Below are 27150 nucleotides of genomic sequence, written 5' to 3' on the forward strand. Positions count from 1 at the left end.
AGTCAGGAATCTAGAAGCAATTTCAAACTGAGTCTTTTATTTAATCTGTGGGTGTAAATTTTTCTCATTCTTTCAGCTATAACCATGTAGAAATGTTATTGTTATTTTCAGTTATTATTGTTAATGTTATTATTGTTAATGTTATTATTCAGTTATTATTGTCTGTAATAAGGATAGAACCTTCAACATCCAAAATATTTTCATGTAGAACTGATTGTTAATTGATATTATTATCCGTTGCACTGCTGATCAATGTGCACAATTCTAGAATGGATTTTGTGATCTTTAAGCCTAATCTTATTTTATACTGGCAGGGGTACTCGGGGTTGCTCAGGACCATATAAAACAATGAGAAAAATGAAGTTGCTTTTGAACATACCTATTATTCTTAGGATAGAAGAATTTTTGATGTCTATGTATCATTTACTATCTCAAGCAAAAGAATATTTTACCTACCCTAGGACGGGTTTTACGCATGTATGAAATAATTGTACCTTCCCTAGGATAGGTAATTTACAGCATGTATATGAAAGAATTTTACCTTTGCTAGGATGGGTAATGTGCAACACACATTTAAAATAATTTTACCTACCCTCGGACGAATTATATAAATACATATATGAAACGATTTAACATACTCTCAACAGGTATTGTACAACATATATGAAATAATTTCTCTTCCCATCAAGGTCGACATAATTTTAAGAAAAATGAAATCATTTTTAGAAGATGGACCATTAGAATTTCCAAATTAATACATAAATACAATGTCTTGGTTGATGATTAGGCAACCCTTGCTTCACCATAAATTTCGACATTACTGAGTTTTTTTCGTTCCTCATTATCGACACTATAATTTTAAGAAAAATTATGTCATTTTCAGATGTCTCAGCAGGATTTTCAAATTAATGCATAAATACATTGACACAGTTAGTGATTAGACAACCCTTGCTTCATTATAAAATTCCACATTACTGTGTTTCATTTTAATTCCCAACTACCGGCACCAAATTTTTCTTGAAAAAAGACGTCATTTTCGGAAGATTACTTAGCAGGTTTTATAAATAAATACACAAATACTTTGAGAAGCTTAGTGATTAGGCAACTCTTGTTTCACTATAAATTCCACATTACTGTGTTCTTTAGCTTTCAACTACCAACACCATCATTTTTAGTGGAATTATATCATTTCTTGAACATAACTCAGCAAGTTTTCCAAATAATTACATAAATGCATTGACACAGATGAGATTAGGCAACTTTTACTTTACCAAGAATTTCAATATTACTGTAATTCTTTCCTTCCAACCACTAAGAATGTAATAATAATAAAAATGATTTCATTTTTGGAATACCATTTCACAGGTATTCTACAATTTTGGAATATGACATTGTGGTAGATTGCTTTGTGACCCCAAAACAGACATTACTCCCTCCATGCCCACCTCAAAAGAGAAGGTTTGGTAATACCTAGAGAACTCCAGAGCATGTTTAAAAGCAACATGATCATGCTTCTTTCTACCCACCACTACAATTGTGACATCATTCTCGGATGATAAAATTGAGCATTCAGAAAAATATGGATCATTCCCTATAGCAATTGCTTAGTTCACCTTCACAGAACACCAACAATATATATGAATTAAAGTAATTTTGAGATCGTAAACTGTTTCAGCCACTTCCAGGACTGACTCCATATCCCAACCACTGTTAAAAATATACATAAAATAAAGTAATTTTGAGATCGTAAACTGTTCCCGCCATTTCCGGGACTGACTACATACCCCCCCCCCAAAAAAAAAAAAAAAAACAAAACAAAAAAACAACAAAAAAAAAACACTATTACAAATACATGAAATAAAGTAATTCTTAGATCGGAAACTGCTTCAGTCATTCATTTTCAGAACTGACTATATTCCACCACACTCATTTAATCCCAAGCTACATCAGGTCTTCTGCTAGTATATATTTCCTACCTATCTCATTCAATCCCAGGCAATGTCGGACCTTCTCCTAGTATATATTTCCTATCTATCTCACTCAATACCGGGCAATTCAGGGCCTTCTGCTAGTATATATTTCCTACTTATCTCATTCAGTCTTGGGCGACGCCGGGCCTTTTGCTAGTGTATATTTCTTACCTATCTCATTCAATCGTGGTCGACGCCAGGCTTTCTGCTAGTGTATATTTCCAACCTATCTCATTCTCTCCTAGGCGACGCTGGGCCTTCTGCTAGTATATATTTCCTACCTATCTCATTCAATCCTAACCTTCTGCTGGGTCTTCTGCTGGTATATATGTTCTACCTATCTCATTCAATCCCAGGTGACACCGGGTCTTCTGCTAGTATATGTTTCCTACACATCTCATTCAATCGACAAATTTTCAAAATTAATACATAAATAGTCATGGTTGGGGATTATGCAACCCTAGCTTCATCATGAAGTTCAATGTCCGTGTCTCTTTCTCATCTAACCACCTATGCCATATCTTTAGATAAATAATATAATTTCTGGAAGATGATTAATCACATTTTCAAAATTAATACATAAATAAATTGTCAAGGTTGTGGTATAAATAAATTGTCAAGGTTGAATTGTAGTGTCTGGAAAGACATTGAAATTCATGTTGAAGCAAGAGTCAAGCATTCTTACCTCCCCCTCCCTCAATTAAAAAACATTGATAAAATTGAACAAATTGTTTAAAAAGAAAAGATTATAATTTGATAACATTTTATGCTTATAGGTATACAAAAATTTGTTGGGACCTGGGGGATCATATAGGTCTGTCAAATAGCGTTTTTGTTATGTGCAAAAGTTTTCTTTACCCGCTCCCCCACCTCTCTTAAAAAACAAAAACACAAAAAAAACGGTTTCAACTGCATATTATTTAGTATGTATTTTAAAAGCAAGCCTCCTGAGGACTTATGCACATACCAGGCAAGTGAGTTGTAGAAATAGAATCCTAACATCTAATTGATCTTATGCAGGCTTTAACTCAGCTGTATCTAAGTAAACAGGTATATGTTTTATCGTACAATCATTCTGTTGCTGGCACATTATGTTGATTGGATATAGATATTTAAAAATACTTATCGTACATGACAGATCTCCAGTTTGCTGTTTAAGTCTATGATAGCATTCACTTTGCAATCAATGCTTTCCTGGACAGCATTGAAAAACTGATGAATCTGATTTAATCATGGCAACCATTCCCAATTTATTAGTGTTTCTCTCTTCACTTTTTCTTGCTTTCATCTCTATTATTTATCACCCATTAGTTTTCTAATCAAATGTCTACAATAATGTGGGGAAATTATGATGGATCATGAAACAAGCCAGATATTGTAAAATGCTGAAATAAACTTGCATTAAGCTATGGAAATATTTAGCTTTACAAATGCCGTTGATACCTACAAATGTTGCATTTTCTAATTTCTAAAGTTTTTCTCTGTTTTGCTAGACAGTTATATATAAAATATAAGCAGGCACATTGGGTGTTGTCCAGGAATGAATTAAGTTTTCCACAATCCCATACAATTTGGAAATTCACAAAAGAATATTTAATTATCATATGTGACCACACTTTCTCATAAACAAAAACAATTAAAAAAAAGCAAGCAAAAATCAATTTTAACAAGAAGCTCTGTTAAATTTATAAAAACAATTTATTTCAAAACATTTTAATTCATCATACCATAACATATCATAACATATCATATCATAACATATCGTAACATAACATATCATAACATATCATAACATATTATAACATAACATATAACATAACATATAACATAACATATATCATATCATAACATATATCATATCATAACATATCATATCATAACATAACATATCATAACATATCAAAACATATCATAACATCATATCATATCATAACATATAACATAACATAACATAACATATAACATAACATATCATAACATAACATATCATAACATATAACATAACATAACATCATAACATAACATATAACATATCATAGCATAACATATAACATATCATAGCATTACATATCATAACATATCATAACATAGCATAACATAACATAATATATCATATAACATATCATAACATAGCATAACATATAACATATAACATATAACATACCATAACATAACATAACATAACATATCATAACATAACATATCATAACATAACATATCATATCATATCATAACATAACATATATCATAACATATAACATAACATATCATAACATAACATATCATAACATAACATATATGATAACATATAACATAACATATCATAACATAACATATCATAACATAACATATAACATAACATATATCATAACATAACATAACATAACATATATCATAACATATATCATAACATATCATAACATATCATATCATAACATATAATATAACATATCATAACATATAATATAACATATCATAACATAACATATCATAACATAGCATATAACATATATCATAACATATCATAACATAACATAACACATAACATAACATATCATAACATATCATATCATAACATAACATATCATAACATATCATAACATATAACATATCATAACATATCATAACATAACATATCATAACATAATATAACATATCATAACATAACATATCATAACATAACATAACACATAACATAACACATAACATAACATAACATAACACATAACATAACATATAACATAACATATAACGTAACATATAACATAACATATCATAACATAACATATCATAACATAACATATCATAGCATATCATAACATATCATAATATAACATATCATAACATAACATTTCTCTCCTTTACTCCATTTTTTTTCACAGAAGAGACATTGTAAGTCCATCTCTGCTCTATCATTATTTTAATGGCAGGTCTTCTTCTGAGCTTCACTCTATGCCCCCCCCCCACTGTTAAATTTTCACAACAAACACTTGTCTAGCTACAAGCACTGTCGACAATTTCCCTTACTCTCTATCTGTGCCTAAAACTAATGGAAAATTCTATTAGCAAAGCTTCTTCCCTAGAACTACTCATCTATGAAACACAATACCACAGCGTTACTTCCTGACTATGATATGGTCATTTTCAAGTCCAATGTAAACAAGTTCTTGTAGATCTGTCCTCTTAAATAATCAAATTTTGCACAATTTCAATCATTACTATTACTAATCATCATGGTGTTGTCTGAATGGGTACTTGACACTCGTTAATCCTTATCCTCGAGTAGCTCTTGAACCTTGATTAGGGGGGACTTTCTAGGGGCAGAGGAAACAATGTCTTTGCTGTTTATGGATGTCTGGCAGAAACACACCTCCACAATATAATAAGCGGCAAAATTAATATGATCATTAAATTCCTCTTGAAATTTTACTTGATAAAAGTGGTTTGATCTTGATATAGGTCTTTATTTTCAATTGCATCTCCAGACAGAAATAAATGTACTATAGATAATTTCATTTATTTACCTTACAATCAGATTTGAAATTTTTTGTTAGGAATTTAGAAAGAATAAGACTGAATCTTATTTAATGAAATGTATGCATGTATATAGCTCTCCATTCAATGTTGCCTGAGAGTATGATAGCAAACCTATATTAATAGGTATTTAATTTTCAGTGTTTGGTGTAAATGCAGAATCTTTATTTAAAAATAAAAACAAAAACAATAAAGCAAGCAATTATTTAGAATTTAGAATGAGGGATCAGTTTGTATATCAATTTAATATAACCTATTTCCAGATTACCAAGCAGTGATGATCCCCTAATTCTGCACCAGGTAAAATTGTTACGGGGATATTACCAAATATATATGTTTTAAATTGGTGTTTGTGAAGGGGGAGTAACGAGTCTGGATCATTTTATTAAATACTGGCAAACTGTAATGTAATAAAAAATAAATTCCTTGTCATCACTAAAAAGTAGCTATTATAGTAAAACTGGAGATCTATTCCAATTCATAATTATAATAGTTAATGTTTTGATCAAACATTAGTTTAAAAAATGTCATTATAAAAACGTAAAAGAAATCCTCTTCCTTAACCTTATCACAAACCCTAAGTCTAGGTGGCAATATGAAAAATAAGTAAAAAAAAAGCTGTAAGAGCAGCAAAGTGGATATAATGAGGCCATTATAAGTCAATTTATTTTCTGTGTGATCATTAAAAGTCAATTTATTTTCTGTGTGATCATTAAAAGTCAATTACACCTCAAAAAGTAATAATTTACTTTATAACCTGTTTTGATTTATATTTTCAGCAGGGGACCCCCTCCCTCAAGCACACACATAGACAATTGATTTGCAAAAAAGTAATAAAAATGTCAATATATGCATTTATTAAAAATGTTCATAAAAATGCTATCTGGCTTGGAATTGATCATTTTATGTTAAATTTATAAGTGAAACTGATCCCCATGCTACAGCATGAAATACATTTTTGTATTATTGCATTAATTTTTTCCCATAAGTTTTTGCAGGCTGTTTACATGTAATCGACAAAAAATTAGAATCTCATTGTTTTTTTGTATAAATTAGTCTAATCTGCAAAGCTTCAATAATAACACATTTCATTTTTGAGCAAAAATAATGTATCCAGAATGTGCAAAGGCAGATTAATGTGTCTTTTTTCCAAGTAAAGAAACCATTAAAAATGTGTAGATGTTTGCTAAGAGTCAAAATCTCTATTAAATTTGTTATTCTATCTTTTTTAATTATTTTTGTTTCTTTAGATCTGACGAAAATTTTCAAGATTGTCAAGGTAAGTTGAAAAAAAAACCCCTGAAAATTATAAAACCTTAACAGTGAAATAAATGTCTGACATGTTTATGTGATTTACTGGGCAAAGAATATATCATTTAAGTAATTATAGGAGCAACTGGTCTCATGAAACAGAATTTCAAAAACTATCTGGCAAATATACCTAATGAACCAAGTGCAAGAGAGTTTCAAACAATTGCACATAAAGGGATGGTTAGAATCTTAAACAGATCACTTGGTTAAAATATGAGTTAGTGGTGAATGTTTGACATCTGGTAGGATGCCCCATTCCCAGCTTGAACAAACTGATAATAAAAGTAAAAAAATTGGTACACATGATGATCAATCAAAACAGAACTGAATGAAGCAGAATTTTTAATTATTTTTAACCATATATTTTGTTAAATCATTTTCCGCATAGAAACAAATAAAATGAAAAAACTACAAACATAGAAATAAAATTTACAAAAATAAAAAAAATTACAGTTATACAACTCTACTTATTATTGACTGGGTTGAACATACATATATATATTATATATATATTATATATTACATATATTATATATATATAAATTATATATTATATATATATATTATAGATATATATAAATATTATATATATTATATAAATATTAGATATATATATTATATATTATAGATATATTATATATTATAATATATATATTATATATAATATATATTATATATACTATATATATATTATAGATATATTATATATTATAGATATATATTATATATATATTATATACTATATATTATATATATATTATATACTATATATTATATATATATTATATACGAAATATATATTATATATATTATATAGTATATATATATATAGTACATATATATTATATATATATATATTATATAGTATATATATTATATATATTATATAGTATATATATATTATATAGTATATATATATTATATATATTATATAGTATATATATATTATATATATTATATAGTATATATATATTATATATATTATATAGTATATATATTATATATATTATATAGTATATATATATTATATTATATAGTATATATATTATATATATTATATAGTATATAATATATATTATATAGTATATATATTATATATATTATATAGTATATATATTATATATATTATATAGTATATATATTATATATATTATATAGTATATATATTATATAGTATATATATATATTATATATATTATATAGTATATATATTATATAGTATATATATATTTTATATATTATATAGTATATATATATTATATATATTATATAGTATATATATATTATATATATTATATAGTATATATATATTATATATATTATATAGTATATATATATTATATATATTATATAGTATATATATTATATATATTATGTAGTATATATATTATATATATTATGTAGTATATATATTATATATATTATATAGTATATATATATAGTATATATATTATATATATTATATAGTATTTATATATATTATATAGTATATATATTATATATATATTATATAGTATATATATATATATTATATATATTATATATTATACTAGCTGTACCCGGCCACACGTTGCTGTGGCTCAGTTTGTTAAAATGGAACACATGTGAAAGTAGAGAAAAGTTTAATTCTTTTTTTCAAGAGAATGTACAAATTATTTATTTTTTTTTAACAGATGTTAAGAAAATAAACAGAAAAATACTTCCATCATTAATTATGCAAAAAAATAAATAAAATGTTGATTTAGTGTTTCAATATGCTTATAAATTACGATAAAACTTGCTGAGTATGTACTGTTTTACGGTTGTTGTAAAAATGGAACGGAAACTTAAATTTCGCTTCATTTTAATCTTTCTTAATTTTTTAATTGTGCCCCCACCCCCGAAAGGGAAATAGTTCCATTTTTAAATAAAAAAGTCAGTTTACCTAACTTACTGTATTAATGCTATTTTTTTTAAGCAAGAAAAAAAAAGGTAAATATCCAGATACGCTACTACAGAACACCGACCACTCTAATTTGTTTTTTTTATAGGTAATTGAGGTCGCTGACAACGAATCTGATAGTCAAACTTGGGGCAAATTTACCGTTTGCATGGTATTTACCCCTGAACCCACGAACTTCTTTCCACCATTTTGCAGCTTCCGTTTATGCTACGCGCATGCACGCTGTAGCATAAACGACGGCTTCACCAAGCAAACTACGTTGGGGGGAGAGGATTTTTTTTTTCTAGGACATAGAATTTTCCAATTTTCAAAAATACATTATAGCGCTTTTTGGGTGGAAAATTTAAAATTAGCTGAAAAAGAAATAAAATAAGAAAAGGAAAGCACACCAAGTTGGAGTAGGGGGGGGTTAATTTATCTGTTTTTTTTTTTTTTTTACCTGGAACATCGAATTTTCAAATTTTCCGTAAGTAACGCACCGACATTTACCAATTAGAACACCATTTAACATTTTCCGAAGATTTTACTTTGTACATTGGGGGCGCGAGCGGAGGGGGGGTGTGTGTGTGATGTGTGTGTGCGCCGCCCCCCCCCCCCCCCCCAAACAAATTAGAGTGGTCGGTGTTCCGTAGTAGCGTATCTGGATATTTACCAAAAAAAATATTTAGGTTTGGCTATAAATTCCTGAACTCATTTCACCCTAAATAATTTAGGTGACTGAAATAGGAATCTAATTGAATCTTTAATTTTTTGAATAGTATGTGAGAAATTCGTTTTTCTTCGAGTTATATTGAATTCATTAATACGGACTTTTGGGGCTTTTTTCGTAATGTTACTGTAAAAATTATTTTTTATTGTTACAAATTACGATGCTTTAAAAAAAGCAAAAATAAATTCTTGCGTTTTTTATTTACTACTGAAAACCATAACTTTAGTAAAGGTATTTTTTGTTTAAACAAAATAAAACATTTTCACTAAGAGTTAAGTAAAAATAATTCGTTCATTATATTCTGCGATCATTATTTGAAAAATACTGCAATTTTCATTAAAATTCGTTAATTTCCTGATTTTTGGTGAATTTTTAAGTAAAGGGAGGAGTCAAAATGTGTATACATTTTGAGCGTCGGCATTCATTTTGTGACCACGTGTGGTTAATTTAAATTAAAGTTCAATCACATGGTTACATTATCAATAATCATGTAATTAAACCCATTGAAAATTTACCGATATTGTAAACACATTCTGTTTACATTAAGCCTGTAGTGTTTTTTTAGTGATGCTATGTTGTCAACTGAGATTTTTAAAAAACCCGCGAGATCAGGAGAAAGAAATGTCCAGAAAATCGCTAGATTTTTAACTTATCGTCTGAAATTTTCAAAAATCACTAATTCCCCCCCCCCCCCAAAAAAAAACTCCATAATGTTCCGTGTTTTTTTTTTTTTTTTTTTGCTGTTGTTTCTTGCTTTTTACACTTTTAGATCGTATTTTAAACTAAACTTCGGAGGTTGGAATGCCCCCCCCCACACCTTAAATGTACTTGGAAAAATCGATTTTATAGTGAGATTTAAGAATGGTTAGTCGAAAAAAAGGTGAAAAAACTAAACAAATAATCAATAAATAATTGTTACCAAAGGCAATAAATGGTACTTTTTTTTACTTACATGAATGAGCAAGCGCTTTTCTTTATTTTTTAATAATCTAATGCGGGTGTGTGGGTGGCAAATAGCTCCAGATTTTCTAGAATTTCCAGCTAGATTGTAAACGAAATCTCCAGATCTAGCAGGAACACCGCTAAATTGTAACACTGGTCACGTGACAGGAAGCGGTAATAAATAATTGTCCCTAAATAAAAAAAATGGCCTCTCGGTACAAAGAAATCCACCTATTTATCATAGAAAAATTAAGTATAATTAAATCTATTTATCATAGAAAAATTAAGTATAATTAAAAAGAAATATATAAAAACACACATGTATATAGTAAACATATTATACCAAAACGTGGAAGCCATCCGTCCAGTGGTTTTTTAGACAATTAATTCCGAACGAACCAACAGTTACATTTTTATATATATAGATATATTATATATTATATATATATTATATATATTATATAGTATATATATGTTATATATATTATATAGTATATATATATTATATATATTATATAGTATATATTATATATATTATATAGTATACATATATTATATAGTATATATGTATTATATAGTATATATGTATTATATAGTATATATATTATATAAATATTATATATATTATATATATATTATATAGTATATATATTATATATTATATAGTATATATATTATATATTATATAGTATATATATTATATATTATATATAGTATATATATAGTATATATATTATATATATTATATAAATATTATATATATTATATATATTATATAGTATATATATATAATATATATATGTATTATATATATATTATATATATTATATATGTATTATATATTTTATATGTATATATATATTATATATGTATTATATATATGTATATATATTTATTATATATATATTTATTATATATGTATATATATATTTATTATATATATGTATATATATATTATATATATATGTATATATATATTATATATATATGTATATATATATTATATATATATGTATATATATATTTATTATATATATGTATATATATTTATTATATATATGTATATATATTTTTTATATATATGTATATATTTATTATATATATGTATATATATATTATATATATGTATATATATATTTATTGTATATATATATGTATTATATATATATACGATATATATGTATATTGTATATATATGTTATATATATATGTATTACATATATATATTATATATATATGTATATTGTATATATATGTTATATATATTGTATATATATGTTATATATATTGTATATATATGTTATATATATTGTATATATATATATGTTATATATATTGTATATATATATATGTTATATATATTGTATATATATGTTATATATATTGTTTATATATGTTATATATATTGTTTATATATGTTATATATATTGTATATATATGTTATATGTATTGTATATATATGTTATATTGTATATGTTATATATATAATATATATTGTATATATATGTTATATATATTATATATATATTTATTTTTGTATATATTTATATTTGTTATATAATATATATTATATATACATTATATATATATTATATATACATTATATATGTTATATATACATTATATATATTATATATACATTATATATAAATTATATATATTATATATATTATATATATATTTTATATACATTATATATATTATATATTATGTATCTATATATATTTTGTATATATATATTACATATATTATGCATATATATATATTATATATATATATATATTATATATATATATATATATTGTATATATATATTATATATATTATATATATATTGTATATATATATATATATATATTATATATTATATGTATGTATATTGTATATATATATATATATATATATTATATATTATATGTATGTATATTGTATATATATATATATATATATATATTATATATTATATGTATGTATATTATATATATATATTATATGTATATTATATATATATGTATATTATATATATTATATATATATTGTATTATATATATTATATATATATATATATATATATATATATTATGTATATTATATATATATGCACCAACCCTAGTCGCCGACAGTGAAATGAGAGAAGAATTCTACCAGCAGCTTGGTAACCTCATAACCATGTGACAAATTAATGCTGATGGGTTACTTAACGCGAGAGTGGGGAAGGACCATAAACTCTGGAACTCTGTCATTGGGAAGCATGGACTTGGGAAATTCAACTCAATTCGTCACCTGCTGTTAGGACTTTGTTCAGAATTTGAGCTATTCATTACCAACACTTAATTCCAGCTCCCAAATAGATTTAAGACCACATGGTTACATCCTCGATCTCAGCATTGGCAACTGTTATCATTCGCTAGAAAGATAAAAAGGATATCCATATCACTAAATCAGCACTAAGTGTAGATGATTGTTGGACTGACCACCGTCTGGTCATCACACGTGCTAAATATACCACCAGAAAGCAGCCCAAATTTGAATTTAAACAGCAATCTCGGAAAAAATATAACCTCTCAAAACTTCACCTAACAGAGGTAGAAACAAAATACCAACACACCATCAGACAACAACTTTGTATAAACCCACCCACCAATTCTTGCAACCTGGAAGAAGAATGGTTGTCAATCAGTAAGATCATTAATGAATCAGCCAAAGTTACAGTTGGTTTAAAGTTGGTTTAAATCAAGACTGGTTTGATGAAAACCGTGCTGAAATTAATCAACTCATTCAAGAAAAGATAAACGCTCGCCATGCTCAAGACCCTCGAAGCTGGCATAAAACCAACATCTACAGAAACTACAAAAAACAGTGTCAATCAAAATTACGGGAACTAGAAAACAAATGGTGGCAGCTAAAAGCTTTAGAATTGGAGGGTTTTGCAGAAGCCCACAACCTTAGAAATTTCCATGCTGGTATAAAACAAATTTTTAGCCCCATAGATCCTCCATCAGAACACTCCTTGCAGCAGACAATGCCATCATTCTCAACAATCCACGATCAATTCTGGATCGTTGGAAGGAGCATTTTGCCACTCTACTCAATAAATAATCTTGTACAGATGAAGACTTTCTCAAAATGGTCCCACAGTACCCAGCGCAATTATGGATGAATGCATCACCATCATTTACAGAATTTCTAATTGTGATGGAGCAAATGAAAGTCAATAAAGCCCCAGGGCCTGATAATATCCCCTTCGAACTTATCCACCATGGTGGACAACATCTGAAAACAAGACTAGTCACTTTCATTCTTAAGGTGTGGGAAGAACGTCAAGTACCAAAGGATCTGAGACGTAGTAATAGTAACCATCTTCAAAAGGGTGACCAAAAATCATGTGGCAATTACCGTGGAATTGCCCTTTTGTCCATTATGGGAAAAATCTTTGCTCGCATACTACTGAATCGTTTGCTGCAAGTCATGGAATCCGTCCTCCCTGAATCTCAGTGCGGCTTCCGTGCCTCTTGGGGAACAATAGATATGATTTTCTGTGCGAGACAGCTTCAGGAGAAAAGCAGGGAACAACAGAAACCCCTCTATCTTGTATTTTATGACCTGCAAAAAGCATTCAATAGCGTTCTAAGAGATGCAATGTGGAACGTTCTCAAGCAATTTGGTTGCCCAATCCACTTTGTAGAATGCATCCAGGCACTGCACGAAGGCATGTCAAGATATGTATCGCACCAAGACAAGGAAACAAAAAAGTTTCCAGTTACCTGTGGACTAAAACAAGGTTGTGTTCTTGCACCTACCCTCTTTTCCTTATATCTTGCTGCAGTGATGCACGAACTTCCCCCAGATAACCCGGGGGTGGACATTAGGTACCGTTAAGATGGGGGACTTTTCAAGCCTGCTAGACTAAAATCTCAAAGCCTTGTGAAATTACAACACCTCACAGAGCTTCAATATGCAGATGACAACATGGTCCTTAGCCATTCCAAGGAAGACATCCAGAGATCCGTAAACAACTTCATGGCAGCCTACCATCACTTCGACTCTCTGTTAATATTGGTAAGACAAAAGTGTTAGTACCACCAGTACCCAATACCATCTTACAGGACCTAAGCATTCATATAACTGACACTCCTCTTAAGCAAGTAGATCAATTTCCATATCTCGGTAGCATAATATCAGAAAAGTTCTCAAATGAGAATGAAAAAGAAAGCCGAATTGGCCTCGCCTATGGAGCTTTCGGTAAACTGACGAAGTGCGTCTTCAATAATAAACATCTTTCAATAAAAACTAAACTCATAGTATACCACATGATTGTTATACCTACGCTTCTGTATGGGTGTGAGATCTGGACTATATACCAAAGTGATCTCATTAAACTCGAAAAATTCCACCAACAAAAGCTTCGAGCTATACTGAACATCAAATGGTATGACTATGTAACCAACACAAGCGTTCTTGAGAGAGCAAACAGCTGCAGTATTGAGGCCACCACCATGAGGCACAGACTCCATTGATTGGGGCATATCCTAAGAATGGATGAAAACAGACTCCCTCGACAAACCCTGTACTCGGAGCTAGCCACAGGAAAAAGACCTATCGGTCGCCCTCTACTGCGATATAAACTCAAATCCACCCTGAAAAACACCGGATTTGATCTTCACATCTGGGAAACAACATCTCAGGATCGGTGCCTATGGCGCCAATCCATCATACATGGTACCAAAGGATACGAGGCAGAAAGAAGAAGACTGGTGGAGATCAAGAGGCAGACAAGAAAAAATCGTGCTGGAGAACAACGCCTCCTGCTAAGCATTGCTTGCCTTCTCTGCCCATGCAAATTCCACGCTCAGATTGGTCTGAGAAGCCATCTGTGATCCAAACACTGAGGGAAGAGGAAACTGAAATTCTCGGATACGAGAAATTTGCCTACGACGAAATATATATATATATATATATATATTTCGTCGTATATAAACGTTAAAATTTGATTATATTAAATTATTTAATAGATTATATTTATATATTATAAATTTTTATATATTATAAATTATTTAATAGATTATATTTATAAAATTAAAATTATATATATATATATATATATATATATATGTATGTATAAAAACGTTAAAATTTGTGACATATTTCCATTCTATGGAGGTCAAGTGCGAACGAACACCCCATAATTTTGTTATACCATATTTCTTCAAACTGAAACATAATTATCAAAGTATACTTACGCAGATAGATATGAAAAGTCTTTATTAAAGTTTTTGTCTATTTCACTTCTATGGAGGCCAGGCGCGAACACAAGCCCCACAATTTTATTATATCATCCCTATTTAAGTTAAAACATACTTATCAAAGTACTCTTATATACATCTATATCAAAAACACTTCTAAACGTTTTTTTTTAATTGTTTATTTTTTTATTTCCATACTTTGTGGACCAGGCGCGAACGCAGACGCCACAATTTTAATGAATCACCGTTCTGCCAGATCAAGCATACCCAGTCCTGTGTCTCGATACATCTTCTATCATTATATGTAATCAGTTTTTTAAAATAGTCAATCATATAGGAACCTATTCGTGACCAGACACATACACACCCACACACACGCACACACACACACACAGCTTTATATTATAGATATATATATTATACATATATATCTATATATATATATATATATATATATATTTATTATACATATATTATACATATATATATATATATATATATATATATATATATATATATTATATATACATATATATTATATATATCGTATATATACATCATATATATATTATGTATACATTATATATGTATATATATTTTTTTTTTACAGAGGAATCGGCACATTATCAAGGCCAAGAGGCCACTCGAGGATAAGGGTGAAAGATTGCACAGTAGAAATTGGACAATATCATAATCATTAGTAAATGGAAATTCAGTAAATATGTTAACTTATATGGAACAGCTCATCAAGAACTTGCTTACGTTAGACTTGAAGACAACCATATTGTAGTCAGCCGGAAAGTAGGAAAACCGAAGCCGATTCCACAGGCGTGCAGTTTTAAGAAAGAAGCTTTGTTCATGGAATCTAGGTTTAAGTTTAGGCACAGATAAAGAGTGAGGGAAATTATTATGAGTGATTGCATCTAGACGAGTGTTTCTTGTGAAAGTTTAGTGAGGGGGGACCATAGACTGAAGCTCAGTCGAACACTTACATGAAAATAACGATATATCAGAGACAAACTCGTAATATCTCTTCTATGAGATAGAGGTTGCAGGGAAGAGAAAAGGACATCTCCTTAAAGGCTATGGAGTCTATTTTGAACTCTATCAAGGCAGGACAAGTCCTTTCTAGCAGCTCCTGCCCAGATGTGGCAATAGTCTTCCATCCTTGGATGTACCTGGCTCTTAGAGAATTGCATCAGCAGTGTGATATCTACTGGATAAAAGAAAGATCCCACCATTTTTCCAGCGGCCTTGGGAACAGATTTGATGTACGTGTTCCATTTAATATCAGGAGTAAAGGTCAAGCCCAGAAGCTTGACAAAACATATATATTATATATACATTATATTTATATTATATATATAATATATGTTTTGTATATATATCTTATGTATTTTATATATACATATATATACATATATATATATAGGAAAATTGTAATTGATAAAAACCTGAGAAAGTGCTTAATACTATTTTTTATTAGCGTTTTTATCAGTTACGCATGTTTCGGTTGCCACAGACTTTACAGAAGATATTATATATATTATGTGTATATATATATATATGTATATAGATTATATATGTATATATATATATGTGTATATATATTATATATGTATATGTATATATATTATATATGTATATATATGTATATATATTATATATGTATATATACGTATATATATTATATATGTATATATATTATATATGTATATATATATGTATATATATTATATATGTATATATATATGTATATATATTATATATGTATATATATATGTATATATATTATATATGTATATATATATTATATATGTATATATATGTGTATATATATGTATATACATTATATATGTATATATTTTATATACATTATATGTATATATATATGTATATACATTATATATGTATATATTTTATATACATTATATATGTATATATTTTATATACATTATATGTATATATATATTTTATATACATTATATATGTATATTTTTTATATACATTATATATGTATATATTTTATATACATTATATATATATATATTGTATATACATTATATATATTGTATATATTATATATATATTCTATATATTATATATATATATATTATATACATATATACTGTATATATATATATTGTATATATATATATTGTATATATATATATTGTATATATATATTGTATATATATATATATATTGTATATATATATATTGTATATATATATATATTGTATATATATATTGTATATATATATATATTGTATATATATATATATATATATTGTATATATTATATATATATTGTATATATTATATATATATTGTATATATTGTATATATTGTATATATATATTGTATATATTGTATATATATATTGTATATATTGTATATATATATTGTATATATTATATATATATATTGTATATATTGTATATATATATTGTATATATTGTATATATATATTGTATATATTATATATATATATTGTATATATTGTATATATATATATATATATATATATATATACACTTGTGCCCGATATTATTCATACCCCCCCTTGAAAATTGAGTTTATTAGGTGTAACTTTGTAAGAATTTATTGTTTACGTCCATATTGATACATATTCTTAATAAACCTCTTCTGATCATTTTCGTCATTTTAAAATCTCGGGATACTTGTAATAAAAGAAATATACAGCTATTTATAAAATCTGCAATGTTCAAAAATAATCATACCCCCTTATTTTTTCAGTATTAATCGAGTTTCTGACTGTTTGTTTCCTGTTTGATTCTTATTTTGAATGCTTTTATACAACCTTTGATTAATTTCATTTCGTTTTTTGCATTTTTCAGAAATTAAAATGATATCAACTGAAAACCAATAAAAGAATAAAAATTATTAGAATGGGGAAGAAAAAATAGCTTAGTAATGATCTTAGGACTAAAATTGTGAATTCACATAAGGATAGTTTAGGTTACAAGTCAATTTCCAAGAAATGTGAGGTCCCTACAGCAACAGTACAGAGCATCATCAAAAAATTCCAGAGCCACCACACAACAAGCAACTTGATTGGTAGAGGAAGGAAAAGGAAACTGTTTGCTAGAGCCACCAGGAATATTGTAAGAAGTGTTAATGCAAATTCAACCACCACTACTAAGGACATTTTAGAAAATCTGGAGTCTTCTGGCATAAAAATATCAAGGCAAACATTGCAAAGGACTCTGCATGAAAATGGTCTGAAAGGAAGAAGACCAAGAAGGACTCCATTGCACACCGGAAAACACCTTGCAGCACGTCTAAAGTTTTCTAGGACCCATGTGAACTCTCCAGAGTCCGTTTTCTCAAGTATTTTGTGGACTGACGAAACAAAAATTGAATTGTTTGGCCATATGGATGCTTCTTACGTTTGGAGGAAGAAAGGAGAAGCTTACAACTCAAAGAACACCATACCCACGGTGAAACATGGTGGTGGTAGTCTAATGTTTTGGGGCTCCTTTTCGGCTAGTGGCCCAGGTAGTTTGGTCAAGATAGATGGAACCATGAAGAAGGGGCAATATTTGGAGATACTCCAGAAAAACATTAGACAGGATGCGGAGAAGCTCGATTTAGGACCAAACTGGGTCCTTCAACAGGATAATGATCCAAAACATACTGCCAAAATAGTCAAGAAATGGTTTGAGGATAATCAAATTAATGTTTTGGAATGGCCTAGCCAGAGTCCCGACCTGAACCCTATCGAAAACCTCTGGCACATATTGAAAACTGAGGTTAAAAAGCGGAAACCTAGAAATTTGAGGGATTTGGAGAACTTCTGCATTGAAGAATGGTCAAAAATCAGTGTTGATGCTTGTAAAAACCTTGTTGATAAATATCCAAAACGGTTACAGGCAGTTATTAAGAATAAAGGGCATGCTATTGACTATTAGTAAGAGAGGTATGAATAATTTTGAACTAGTGCCATTATTGTTTTTCTTTGTATAATGTTTCAAACTTGCATAATTTATTTATTTGTTGAGTTTAAATTGAATGCTTATGCTTGATTTATTGTTTGAAATCCCTTTAATATTGTCTACCTTCTGGTTTGAGCAATATTCTTATAGAAATCTCAAAGATCCGAGGGGTATGAATAATATCGGGCACAAGTGTATATATTGTATATATATATATATTGTATATATTATATATATATTGTATATATTGTATATATTGTATATATATATATTGTATATATTATATATATATATATTGTATATATTGTATATATTGTATATATATATATATTGTATATATTATATGTATTGTATATATTATATATATATATATATTGTATATATTATATGTATTGTATATATTATGTATATATATATTGTATATATTATATGTATTGTATATATTATGTATATATATATTGTATATATATATGTTGTATGTATATATATATATATGTTGTATATATATATATGTTGTATGTATATATATGTATATATATATTGTATATATATATGTTGTATGTATATATATATATATGTTGTATATATATATATATGTTGTATGTATATATATATATATATATGTTGTATATATATATATTATATATATATTATGTATATATATATTTTAAATATATATATAATATATATACAATGCATATATATATATTTAATTGTATATATTATATATATATATATATTGTATATAGTTATATTGTATATATATTATTATATACTGTATATATATTGTATATATATTATTATATACTGTATATATATTGTATATATATATATATATTGTATATATATTGTATATATATATCGTATATATATATTGTATATATATTGTATATATATATATTGTATGTATATATATTGTATATATATTATATATATATATTGTATATATATATATATATTTTATATATATTGTATATATATACTGTACATACATAATATATATATATTGTATATATATATATATATATTGTACATACATTATATATATACATACATATATATTTATATATATTGTACATATATATATATATATTGTATATATATACATATATATATATTGTATATATATATATATTGTATATATATATATTGTGTATACATATATATATTGTGTATACATATATATATATATTGTGTATACATATATATATATATTGTGTATACATATATATATATATTGTGTATATATTATATATATATTGTATATATATTATATATATATTGGGTATATATTATATATATATTGGGTATATATTATATATATATATATTGGGTATATATTATATATATATATATTGGGTATATATTATATATATATATATTGTATATATATTATATATATATATTGCATATATATTATATATATATTGTTTATATATTATATATATATTGTATATATATTATATATATATTGTACATATATTATATATATATATTGTATGTATATTGTATGTATATTATATATATTTTATATATAATTTATATATAATATATATATATATTGTATATATATTATATATATATATTGTATATATATTATATATTGTATATATTATATATATATTGTATATATATTATATATATTATATATATTGTATATATATATATTGTATATATATTATATATATATTGTATATATATTATATATATATTGTATATATATTATATATATATTGTATATATATTATATATATATTGTATATATATTATATATATATTGTATATATATTATATATATATTGTATATATATTATATATATATTGTATATATATTATGTATATATTGTATATATATTATGTATATATTGTATATATATTATATATAGTATATATATTACATATATATATTGTATATATATTATATATAGATATATTGTATATAGATATATTATATATATATTATATATATTGTATATATATTATTTATATATATTATATATATATTATATATATATATTGTATATATATTATATATATTGTATATATATATTATATATATATTGTATATATATTATATATATATATATTATATATATTGTATATATATTATATATATATATTATATATATTGTATATATATTATATATATATATATATATATATTATACATATTGTATATATATTATATATATATTATATATATATTGTATATATATCATATATATATATTGTATATATATATATTGTAAATATATATTGTATATATATATATTGTATATATATTATATATATATGTATATATATTATATATATATATTGTATATATATTATATATATATTGTACATATATTATATATATATTGTATATATATTATATATATTGTACATATATATATATTGTATATATATTATATATATTGTATATATATCACATATATATATTGTATATATATATATATATTATATATATTATATATATATTGTATATATATTGTATATTGTATATATATATTATATATATATTATATATATATATTGTATATATATATTGTATATATATTGTATATATATATTGTATATATATTATATATATATATTGTATATATATTATATATATATATTGTATATATATATTATATTATATATTGTATATATATATTATATATTATATATATATATATATTGTATATATATATTTTATATATATATATTGCATATATATTATATTATATATATATTGTATATGTATATTGTATATATATATTGCATATATATTATATATATATATTGTATATATATATATTTTATATATATATTGTATATGTATATTGTATATATATATTGCATATATATTATATATATATATTGTATATATATATATTTTATATATATATTGTATATATATATTTTATATATATATATTGCATATATATTATATATATATTGTATATATATATATTTTATATATATATATTGTATATATATATTTTATATATATATATTGCATATATATTATTATATATATATTGTATATATATATTATATATATATATTGCATATATATATTTTATATATATATTGCATATATATATTTTATATATATATTGCATATATATTATATTATATATATATTGTATATATATATTATATATATATATCTTGTATATATATATTTTATATATAAATATTGCATATATATTATATATATATATTGTATATATATATATATATATTGTATATATGTATTATGTATATATATTGTATATATATTATGATTGTTGAGCTGGATTAAATCCGACGATATGAAATAAAATGGAGGTGGAAGGACCTGGATACTCAACGTTTAGCCCGATTTATGCGGGCTTCTTCAAGAGGGATGGTCATTGACGAGAGAGTCGGAGGATTGGGGCTATATATAATGATGGGGGAGAGCAGCGTGTTTTCCTTATGTAAATTAGATGTTATATATACATGTATATACATTTTATGAGAGAAGAACTAATTAGAGTAAACTAGTGTAGTGGATTACGTCTAAAAGATAAAATATCGTAGAGATTAAAAATTGTGTTTGGAAATATAGCGGTGATAGATTAAATAAATAAAATGACACGAGATTACGAAAGAATCGTTTTTTTTTTTTTTTTTTTTTTTTTAAATTAGAAATAATGGAATTGGGATAAAATAGCGCAGTAACTTAAAAGATGGTATCTAAAAATAAGAATAGGAGGTGATAAAATGGAGTCTAAAAATAGATAATGATAAAATACAGTAAATAAGTAAAATAAAAATAAAATTAAGTGAAATTACGAATTTTTTTTTTTTTTTTTTTTTTTTTTTTTTTTCGCGTTTAACCGTATATATATTATATATATATATTGTATATATGTATTATGTATATATATTGTATATATATTATATATATATATTGTATATGTATTATGTATATATATTGTATATATATTATATATATATATATTGTATATATATTATATATATATATTGTATATATATTATATATATATTGTATATATATTATATATATATATTGTATATATATTATATATATATATATTGTATATATATTATATATATATATTGTATATATATTATATATATATATTGTATATATATTATATATATATATTGTATATATATTATATATATATATTGTATATATATTATATATATATTGTATATATATTATATATATATTGTATATATGTTATATATATATATTGTATATATATTATATATATATATTGTATATATATTATATATATATATTGTATATATATTATATATATATATTGTTTATATATTGTATATATATATTGTTTATATATTGTATATATATATTGTTTATATATTGTATATATATATTGTTTATATATTGTATATATATATTGTATATATATTGTATATATATATTGTATATATATTATATATATATATTGTATATATATATTGTATATATATTATATATATATTATATATTATATATATATTATATATATATATTGTATATATATTATATATATATATTGTGTATATATTATATATATATATTGTGTATATATTATATATATATATTGTGTATATATTATATATATATTATATATATATATTGTGTATATATTATATATATATATTGTGTATATATTATATATATATATTGTGTATATATTATATATATATATTGTGTATATATTATATATATATATTGTTTATATATTATATATATATATTGTGTATATATTATATATATATATTGCATATATATTATATATATATATATTGCATATATATTATATATATATATTGCATATATATTATATATATATATTGCATATATATTATATATATTGCATATATATTATATATATGTATTGCGTTATATTATATATATATTTTGCATGTTTATGGGTATGGCATAAAGGTTTACTTCATAAGATCTCTTGCTATGGTATTGCTGGAAATGTCTTCTCAATTATTTAATCATTTCTTTCTGATAGGTTCATAAGAGTAGTAGTTGAGGGTCAAAAATCTGAAGCTCACGGTATTAATGCCGGTGTCCCTCAGGGGTCCATCCTGGGCCCAACTCTTTTCCTGATCTACATTAATGATCTTCCAAATCACATCCTTACATCATTTGTAGACATCTATGCTGACGACACTACCATTTATGGTAGCATATCTAAGACAGTAAACGACCAAGTTCTCTCCAATTCTTTCTCCTCTGATCTTGAGCACGTAGTACAATGGGGTAAAGAATGGCTGGTTACTTTTAATGCATCTAAAACCAAGCTTCTCTCTTTACATCATCAACATTCTGATCCACATCTGACATCAATTGAAATGAATGGCTCTCGTCTTCAGGAGGCCTCAAGTTTTGACAAACTTCTTGGCTTCACCATTACTCCTGATCTTAAATGGAACACGTACATCAAATCTGTTGCCAAGGCCGCTGGAAAAATGGTGGGATCTTTCTATCGATCCAGTAGATATCTCACTGCTGATGCTATTCTCTATCTATATAAGAGCCAGGTACGTCCAAGGATGGAATACTGTTGCCACATCTTGGCAGGAGCTGCTAGAAAGGACTTGGCCTGCCTTGATAGAGTTCAAAATAGACTTCGTAGCCTCGCAGGAGATGTCCTTTTCTCTTCCTTGCAACCTTTATCTCACAGAAGAGATGTTGCGAGTTTGTCTCTGATGTATCGTTATTTTCATGGACAGTGTTCGAATGAGCTTCAATCTATGGTCCCCCCTCGCCAAACTTTCACAAGAAACACTCGTCTAGCTGTAAACACTATCAATAATCCCCCCACTCTTTATCTGTGCCTAAACCTAAACATAGATTCCATGAACAAAGCTTTTTTCTTAGAACTGCACGCCTGTGGAATTGTCTTCCGTTTTCCTTCTTTCTGGCTGACTACAATATGGTTGTCTTCAAGTCTAACGTAAATAAGTTCTTGATGAGCCGTTCCATATAAGTTATCAACTTTACCAAATTTTCATTACTAATGATTACTATAATGTCCAATTTCTACTGTACACTCTTTAACCCTTATCCTTGAGTGGCCTCTTGGCCTTGATAATGTGGTGATGCCTATGTAAAAAAAAAAAATGTATATTATATATATATATTGCATATATATTATATATATATTGTATATATATATATTGCATATATATCATATATATATATATATATATATTGTATATATATTGCATATATATTATATATATATATATTGTATATATATTATATATATTGTATATATATTATATATATATATATTGTATATATATTATATATATATATATTGTATATATATTATATATATATATTATATATATCATATATATTGCATATATATTATATATATATATTGCATATATATTATATATATATATTTCATATATATTATATATATATATATTGCATATATATTATATATATATATTGCATATATATTATATATATATATTGCATATATATTATATATATATATTGCATATATATTATATATATATATTGCATATATATTATATATATATTGCATATATATTATATATATATTGCATATATATTATATATATATTGCATATATATTATATATATATATTGCATATATATTATGTATATATATATATTGCATATATATTATGTATATATATATATTGCATGTATATTATGTTTATATATATATTGCATGTATATTATGTATATATATATATATATTGCATGTATATTATGTATATATATATATATATTGCATGTATATTATGTATATATATATATTTCATGTATATTATATATATATATATATATTGCATGTATATTATATATATATATATTGCATGTATATTATATATATATTGCATGTATATTATATATATATTGCATGTATATTATATATATATATTGCATGTATATTATATATATATATATTGCATGTATATTATATATATATATATAGCATGTATATTATATATATATATATAGCATGTATATTATTTATATATATATAGCATGTATATTATTTATATATATATTGCATGTATATTATATATATATATATATTGCATGTATATTATATATATATATATATAGCATGTATATTATATATATATATATAGCATGTATATTATATATATATATATAGCATGTATATTATATATATATAGCATGTATATTATATATATATTGCATGTATATTATATATATATATTGTATATATATATTATATATATATTGTATATATATTATATATATATTGCATATATATTATATTGCATATATATTATATATATATTATATTGCATATATATTATATATATATTATATTGCATATATATTATACATATATATAATATATATATTATCTATATATTATATATATATTGCATATATATATTATATATATATATATTGTATTTATATTATATATATTGCATATATATTATATATATAATGTATATATATTGCGTATATATTATACATATATATTATATATATTGCATATATTTTATATAT

At 24.1% G+C, this 27150-nt stretch overlaps 1 protein-coding gene across 2 annotated transcripts in view; it reads left to right on the plus strand.

Moving 5' to 3' along the window:
- The window catches only part of LOC145293835 (GRIP1-associated protein 1-like), a 690744-nt gene that overhangs the window by 232166 nt on the left and 431428 nt on the right, over nucleotides 1-27150 (plus strand). For both annotated transcript variants that reach the window (XM_080140492.1, XM_080140494.1), the window contains exon 8: nucleotides 6755-6783. In XM_080140492.1, the coding sequence (XP_079996618.1) occupies nucleotides 6755-6783 (29 nt within the window). The remainder of the gene's footprint in view (nucleotides 1-6754; nucleotides 6784-27150) is intronic.

Source organism: Euprymna scolopes, chromosome 15, assembly GCF_053919585.1.
Source record: "Euprymna scolopes isolate OS-2025 chromosome 15, ASM5391958v1, whole genome shotgun sequence".
NCBI lineage: Eukaryota > Metazoa > Mollusca > Cephalopoda > Sepiida > Sepiolidae > Euprymna > Euprymna scolopes.